Below are 8,983 nucleotides of genomic sequence, written 5' to 3'. Positions count from 1 at the left end.
CCACTGCCACTCTAAGCTCTGAGGCCGAAGCTGGCTGAAAGCAGGTTTCTGGGGTTTGTTTAGCTTCTATATTTGTCACAATGTTTCAAACTGCAGGCTCAGAGGCCAGCAAGGCAGGTGGGGAACCTTGGTTTCCTCCGTCACTGAAACAAGCAAGCCTCATGTTAGTTTCAAGCTGCCTGGCTGCCAGCCGCCATATTGGCTGGCAGTTAATTTGCATATCGCCCTAATTAGCCAATGGGAAGAGTAGCAGACGTACACCTAATTACCATGTTTCTCTTTTATTAGATAGGATATATATATATATATATTTCAAATATATCATGTGGTAAAGGTAACAAATCTCTGATCACTTAAGAATTCTCACATAATTAAATAATCACAATTTTCTCCTTAATATTTCTTTATTTTTAAATTAACAGTTAAAACAGTTTTTAAACTAAAATTGTGGAAAATGTATATTGCCAAGTAAATATAAATTTACTTGGCAATATACATTTACTTGGCAATATAGTCATAGAAGCAAATCAAAAAAGATATTACTTTCAAAATCCCAAATTATGTATATAAGTCTCCACTAAAAGAGTTCTAATACAAGTTTGGCAGTAATTGGAATAGTTTATCCTTTTTTTCTTCTTACTTTAAAAGTCTGTTCCCAGTCTTCCCAGTCCAATAAATTAATAGCTAATTTATGTTCTTTAAGTACATTCTTCTTAAACATTTCTAGTTTGTAGGATATTTACAGGTATTTTCAAGCATATACAAATGTATTAGTAGAGAATTGGATTTTAAGAAACAAATAAAATATAATAATGTGTTAAGGCTGTTGAAACCTATATAATCTTATTAACCTATGCTACCACAATACATTTAATTTAAAAATAAAATAAATAAATAATACTTATTATCATTGTGCAGTTTGTTTAATAATGACTTTTTTTTTTGTTTCGTTCATCCTTTTTTTTTTTTCACTTGTATGAGTTTTTTTATTGTTGAAAATTGTTTTGTTCATCCTGCCATCTGGAGCAGTGTCTGGCTCATAAAAGTCCTTTATACATATTTGTTGAAAGAATAAATGACTAAATAAATGAGTAGTAAAAGAGGAGAGATAGAGTATTTTCATTAATAAATACCTCTTTGAAAAATTTAAGCCTGCTTATCCTATAATTATGAAAGAATAATCTATATTTAAAACAAGTAATTTATACTTAAATTTTAATTTAAATAAACAACAGATACTCTAAATTAAAAAATAAATATAACTGGAAACTCAGTTAATTAACAAAGGACAGAATAGCATTCAAACACAAAAGCTGGAAGAGTTAGGATAAGAGACTTAGAACACAAAAGTGTTAAAGTCTAATAGAATCAGACATTGGGTTAGCTGGCCCAATAAATGTACATTTGTCAATATGCACTTTCTGAAAATTTGACTCTGGCATTAATGTTTATAGCAACATAAATTATTTATATTTTTTCTTAAGTGTGTACATTTTATCAAAATTTATTGGAATTAATACAGTTCTGCAGTTCAGTGTGTGTATGTGTGTGTATACATATATGCAATTGTCACTTTTTATTAGAAATATATTCAAGGTTATTTTTAGTTGGCAACCCTGAAACTTTTAGACAGAGTAAACTGTGCATGAATATTAATTGAGAAGTTATAGAGTGCACAATTTCTACTTAAAAACTGAACACAAGCTAATTCTTTTGGAGTTGCCTGGTAACTAATAAGGAGTATGTCAAATTGAAAGACAGGTCTGACTGAAGCAGTCTTTGAATAAGTAATAGAATTTGTTGTCAACTTTAGCCTCAGAGAAGTGAGACAGGAACCAAGTCTAAGTTAAATTGAAGGAAAGACAGTTGAAATGTCTTTTGTGTTTTTTAGTGAAGTCTCCACTGTTTGCTTTTAAACTCTTCCCCTCACCAACAACTTATGATTAATGTAGAGATGTTGAAGGCAAATTCTGAACACATCATTCATAATGTTTGAATTAAATGGAATAGCCTAAGGCATTGAGAGGCATGACAAGCTATTTTTTATTCATTAACCATTTATTCATTTATTTATACATTTATATTCATATAATGTATTGGGTTCTTAGAGAAATTTATGTCCACTAAGAATGATTACTACTCTAATAAAAGATTTGGCATAAGTACTTGTTAAGGTGAGAATTGTATTACAATCACTCCTGGGTATATGTACAACAAAACATTTAGACAAGTCTTTAATTATATTAATGCTTTATAGCAGTCTGTTGAACACATATATACAGATTTTGATCTACTTCTGTTTTAATTCCAGCAGGAAAAAAGTCAAGAAAGTTCAAGAATCAAAGGTAAGGAATAATGGTTTTAAGATTATAGTCTCATAAATTTATGTAAGCATAGGAGAAGAACTATAAAAGATTTGATGTTTCTTTGGAAATTTAGTTAAAATTGGGAAACAGAATTCATCTTCAATGTGGTTTTAAAACCATTGTGAACCCTTTGGTGAAACTTGAACACAATTTTCTGTGTTCCCTCATTTGTTCTCATGGAATTCCTCCATCGAGCATTGGCCATAAGAGTTGGTGTTCTGTCACATCCATGATTTAGCAGATGAACTTTTTCTAATATATTTCATGGACAACCAATTATTTAGTCACTGCTGTCTCTTTTTATTTTCTACTATAGACCCAGTGCACGAATTTGTGCACCAGTGGGGTCCCTCAGACTGGCCTGTGGTGTCGGGCAGATACCAGCTCTCCGACATCCCCTGAGGGGTTCTGGATTGCGAGAGAGCACAGGCCAGGCCAAGGGACCCCACTGGTGCACGATTGTGGCTGGGGAGGGACACGGGAGGGCTCCAGGGTGTGTCGAACCCATCTCGCTCAGTCCCAATTGTCAGGACCCCAGCAGCAAGCCTAACGGTCGGAGTGTCTGCCCCCTGGTGGTCAGTGCACATCATAGCGAGCAATTGAGCAGCCTTAGCATATCATTAGCATATTACACTTTGATTGGTTGAAAGGATGACTAGACACTTAGCATATTAGGCTTTTAATATATAGGATTAAAAAGCAAGAAAATACTTATTTCTATATTAAAATCAGTGATAGTTTTTAGTATGGCATAGTCAACTCTAGTCAGACATAGGGAGACATGTTTCACCATAAAGACATTGTTAAGTTTTGAAGTTTGACCATTGAGCTAATAAATGATTCTAGGAAGATGGTAATCTTACCTGTTTGTGTTGTTTTTCAGCAAACTATAGCTAGGTTTGTTATTTTATATGTGAAATTATTACACTTATTTATCCTCAAAACACTCATATTAACTCAACGTTTTATGCTTCTGTGTTGCAAAAGGGAATTTCTGTTCCAAGATGTGCTGGATGGTATGCATTTAAATTCTATAAGCATTGTAAGCATACTGAGCGCACATCTTCCTTCTCATGAAACATCCTAGTGTTTTAGGTGAATCTTAAATCACATTTATAATTCTGTTATATTGAAACAGGTTTAGTGTAGCTTTCTTCTTGATGCTTTATTGCCTTGGGGTACATAAATCATACCATCCTAAGTAGTGGAAATTATTTTCCAACTGCTGTCTAGGAACATGTTTTCTTTTATAATGTAACACAATTTTTAAGATGATGCTTGTCACTGCTTTTACTGTTACTGGCTGACACATGGTTTTGAACTGTCACACTATGGCTTCTAGAGTGCTGTATTCTAAGTCAGAGATGCATGGTCACATCAGGACTTATTGCTTAGCTCTACTTAAAAGAACTCTACAGTTTTGACAGTTTATAGGAATCATCTGGAATGTTATCTTACTGGAAATTATGGATAACCCATTAAAATGTTTTTGAATGTCAATATTAAGAGACAGTTAAGCCATTGAAGCTATAGTTTACCCATTGGTAGATGACAAAAATTCTAAAAATCAAATATTTTACCTTTCTTGATAACTAATTTTTGAAATGTAAGCTATGTCTTCATGTGATGTTAGTAACCAATTATCAGTTAGGGAATTTCAGGCCTTTCTGACAAATTGGAAATCTCATTTGGCAGATCTTGTTTATTACATTACCAGATATGCCTACAGAGGAAGTCTTTAATCTTCTAATTTCCTGTGTTCTATGCTTTTTTTCTGATATAACAACAATCACAACCTTATAATACTCATAACTTGGAATTACATTAACACCAAAGCACTCTAATGAAAACAGAACCCTCTTTTCTCCATGCATTAGAGATGTATATTGAAATATTTTGAAACTTTCAATTGTATCTTTAATTATTTGACATTCACACAAGTTCTTATTCTAAAATTATTTTGAAATACCTCGAAATCCATATTTTATATATTCCAAGATGACATTTACACAAAATTTACCTGATAAAATGAATTTTGATTCAATAGTTAATATGCTATTGGTTTCTCAATTTATTTTTGTGCTTCAATTGCCTATTTTTAGATGAGTTAAAGCCTAATATATTTAGTACATAATTTTGAGCTTTACAGTATTTTGATATCCTTCCATGAAGTTCATTGAAGATAATAGCAGAGAAGTGAAGACAGTCCTACAGTTTTGAAAAAGGATCAACTATTTAGGAAGTCACATTTCACACTGTTCTTCAGTGACACTATGGCTATGTTAAAATAGGATACATTATGCTTTTAATATTGATTGGAAATTTTATAAGTATTACTAGGAATTAATTTCCTTTGAAGAATAGTTCTAATATAAGGATCCCAAAAAATGGGATATAAGTCTCTCCCAATATTATTCAGGGGACTATTTTAACTTGTGATTGCTTTATTCATGTATATTTAAGATAATCGTTCCACAGTTCTCAGTGATGAAATAGTAACATATTTTAAGAAAATGGCTTAAAATTCTGTCAACTTAGTTGAGTTTTTAATTTTCCAAAATAGTTTAAAATATTTACTACAATCAGAAGGATAATATCATCGTGGAGAGTTTGCATATGGTTATACTGTAGCAAGCTCCTAAAATATCAGCTTTCCCCTTGCTCAGTTGAAAAAAAAAGTTACTTAACTTTGCATTCAGTTGAAAGACCCAGCTGCATTCATCACACAATTTTTCCTTTCTCTCTTTCAAGTGGATATTCTTCACTCTTCCCATTCAAAAATGATAAAAATAAAGTACATTTCTCTTTCATTCCTAGTTATATTTTGGGTAAGTCTCTAAAAATTAGGTCAGGTAGCTAGTTGGGAATAGTGAGTGGATAGGAATGGACTGTCAAATTCTTATTTCTAAAAGCCATTGGACATATTACATTAACAAATGAAAGTATTATGTAAAACTAAATGATGGTAAGTCATATATGTGAGCCCTTTATTAGACTCTGTCTAATTGTTTCCATGTCTTTATGTTTAAGAAATAAAATATAGCTGCTACAATAATACCTGAAATGGAAATTCTTACCGTTATATGAAATTGAGTTACTATATTTTTAACAATTTACAATGTTATACATTATGAATGTTAAGTTTCTTGGCATTTCAATTTAGAAAACTATTGCTGAGGCAAACAATTGTTTGCAGGATTTGTGAAAAATGTGGGTTTGTCTATCGCATTCCATAGTTACAATCCTTAGGAAGTCCAAGTACTTTAAAAACAAGAAAATTCACCACTAGAAAATGTCAACAAAAGGATTGATAGTTTTATTTATTTGTTTGCTTTGGTAAACAATAATTCTAAATAAACCCAAGATAAATGTACTTATGGCAGATTTGTGAAAATTATTCTTAAAAAACAATTAAATGTTGTAAAAGAATGTGAGAGCAATAATTTGGAGTTTTTACCTTAACAATTGCATTATATCAGAACAATTCTATTTTTTACTCTACTTGTTTTATTAAAAACATACTTTGTAAATTAAATGAGGGCAAAATGTAGTCTATGAGTTATTATTGATTACCTTGAAGCAAAAAAAAGGGCCAATATAGTATATGTACAACTTAATAACATATGACTAACTGGAAAGTCTTTAATTAGAATATGAGTATCTCAAATACTTCAATCCATTTTACTATACACCTAACTTAACAATAGGAATATAAATTCATTGTTGAGAAACTAATTAATTAGAAATATAATTCTCAATTATTATGAACACATTGTCAGACTTTTCTGATTTTATTAGCTGACATCTGTTCCATTTATGGCCTTTTACTGTTAAAATATTGTAACATTTCTTCATGGAAGTGATGTTTTGTGAATTTTTGTGGTAATGTGAGTTTTTAAAAAATTCATATTTGCAAATTTTGAAAGTCACTAAATATAATATTACTTGGATAGTAATTGATACTTTGGCAGACTTCCAAAAATATAACAATTTATACCCTAGCTGGTTTGGCTCATTGGATAGAATGTTGGGCTGCAGATTGAGGGTCCCAGATTCAATTCCAGTCAAGAGCACATGCCAGGGTTGTGGGCTCCAGCCCCAGTAGCGGGTATGCAGGAGGCAGCTGATCAATGATTCCCTCTCGTCACTGATGTTTCTATCTCTCTCTCCCCCTCCCTTCCTCTTTGAAACCAATAAAAATTAATACATGCTAATTGTTATCATATATATATGATATATATATATATATATAACAATTTATGTTATCAAGTATAACTCCATAAAGTAAAAGTAAATGAATAGAATTATATTCAATGGGCATAATCTAAATGATGTCTCCAAATGCCTTATTCAGTAACTTTTAAGTAGTATGGTTTTCATTGAAAGTAATAACTTTTATCTGAGAATTAAGGTAATATTTATTACCCATTCTTTAAATTTTTATTTAAAAACTTGGTACAATTTTAGATGATCCTGATGCATGTCTTTATGCCGCAGCAAACAGGAAGACAAACATCCTCCTCTACCTAATGATGCTATTCTCATTCACCCGGAGAGGTTTCAGAAAGAATCTGAATGTGTTTTCACTTGTGCCAAGAAGGGCTCAATTTATATTATGCCAAACACATCATTGTCCTCCCTGCATTTTGTCTATATTCTCTAGTTTTCCAAAGCATACCAATAAGTCATCTCCAATGGGTCACTTACAGGGGTGGGCAAAGGTAGAATTAAGGTTGTTCGTTTGGAAAAGACAGGCAGGTTCTGATTATTACAATAACTTTAATTGTGTTTCTCATACACACATCTGTAAAACTACTTTTGCCAAACCCCATATTTTGGTTTCAGGGTGATTACTTGTGAAGCTTACTTTGCACCAGGAGGCAGTGCTATCTAAAATAAATGAAGGCATAATAGGTTTGGTGATTGGGGAAAACCCAGAATAACTGGATTTTTTCTCTGAATAAATAATAATTTTATGCTGTGTGTAATATCAAATGAATATTGTTTGTTGGCTTTTCTTTAAATAATTCAATTGTTTCTTACCTGCACTGCTCAATAGTGATCTTCCTTCACTCAACAATATAGAATATATTTACTCTATACTTTTTTTTTTCTTTTTTTATTGTATATGGTGTGAGAATGGGATCCAATTTTACTTTATTTTTTTCCATATGGTTAACCAATTGTTCCAGTACCATTTATTGAATAATTCTGCTTCTCCTCATTGATTTGCAGTGCCATCTTGGTCATATTTCAAGTTCCCACATATGCAAGTATCTGTTTCTGGGCTCTCTATTACGTTCCCTTGGTTTATTTGACTCTTCCTATGCCAATACCACACTGTCTCATTTTCTATGGTATACTTTTAACAGAGCTAAAATTGTTTCGAAAATGTTTTCTAAAAACTTCAAAAGCTTTCTCCTCAAACAGTTGAATGCCATGTTTCAAAAAATGTCAAGTATTATTAACCAATAGGTGTTTGATGGCATCATTTATTTAGCTTTACAAAATAACTTCACTTGCAGTGGTTAGTCTTTATGAAATAGCAGTTCTTGAAATGGTCATGTGAAAATTACATTTTTTTTGTCACAAGTTCCTATTTTATCTGCCAATAAGAAATTAAATGGTTTATCAGTTTTCCCTTTTCACTTTGTGTCCCCAAGCACTTTCAACATAAAATTTGACTATTTTAAAGAAAATATATTTAGTTGCTTTTTAAAGAAATATTTCTGCCTTTTAATCAAAGTTCTTAACATTTAATGTACTAGTATTTAAGTATTTTGTAAGTTATTTGAATTTTTTGAAGTGTGAAGGATATACATTTTCTATAACAAGGATTTGTGACTGTAAGTAGTATTATATTTAGTGACTTAATATGAGACAAAGTAGATGTGCATTTGTGCTACTCTGATGAATTAGTTAACTTGGAATTTTACCCACTATGTCGAAGATAAAATAATTTCACTTTTAAATAATTGCAGGATACATTTCATACTTTAAAAAATTGATTTCAGAAGAGAAGGAAGGGGGTGAGAGAGAGAGATAGAAACATCAATGATGAGAGGGAATCATTGATCTCGCTGCCTCATGCAAGCCCCCACTGGCAGTTGGGTTGAGCCCACAATCCTGGCAGTGTGCCTTGACTGGAATAGAATTGTGACCTCGTGGTTCATAGGTTGATGTTCAACCACCGAGCCACACTAGCTAGTGTGTATTTCATATTGTAACTCATTATATGGGTAACAATCTATTTAATTACTTAGATGATAAGATGTAAGTGTTTTTACTGGAAAATTTTATATCATTCTAAATTTAATATCATTGTTTCTTAAGTTACTGGTACATAGAATCCTTATTAATTGGATATTGGAAAGTAAGAGAAAAATGGTTACATACGGACTGTGGTATTGCGAAAATCTCTATCTAATCCTCTGGTGAGGGTTACCTTCGCTTTATTAAACATATCTATTGTATTTTTTAAATGTATCTTGATTGTTGAAAGTATTACAGATGTCCCCTTTGTTGACCCCCTCCATCCCATATGCACTTCCATCCGCAAGCCTTTACCACACTGTTGTCTTTGTCCATTGGCTATGCATATATGCATATAATTTCCC

The 8,983-nt window shown here is 31.8% G+C and overlaps 1 protein-coding gene across 2 annotated transcripts in view; it reads left to right on the top strand.

The window, feature by feature from the left end:
* Nucleotides 1–8,983, top strand: part of FSTL5 (follistatin like 5) — a 570,527-nt gene that overhangs the window by 102,642 nt on the left and 458,902 nt on the right. The window contains exon 3 of one of the 2 annotated variants that reach the window (XM_006771055.2): nt 2,315–2,345. In XM_006771055.2, coding sequence (XP_006771118.1) covers nt 2,315–2,345 — 31 coding nt within the window. Of the gene's footprint in view, nt 1–2,311; nt 2,346–8,983 lie in introns of both variants that reach the window. The other variant, XM_006771054.2, reaches the window with a different exon arrangement.

Source organism: Myotis davidii, unplaced genomic scaffold (assembly GCF_000327345.1).
Source record: "Myotis davidii unplaced genomic scaffold, ASM32734v1 scaffold225, whole genome shotgun sequence".
Taxonomy (NCBI): domain Eukaryota; kingdom Metazoa; phylum Chordata; class Mammalia; order Chiroptera; family Vespertilionidae; genus Myotis; species Myotis davidii.
The sequence above is the reverse complement of the archived record's forward strand: the minus strand, read 5'-3'. Positions and strand labels throughout refer to the sequence as shown.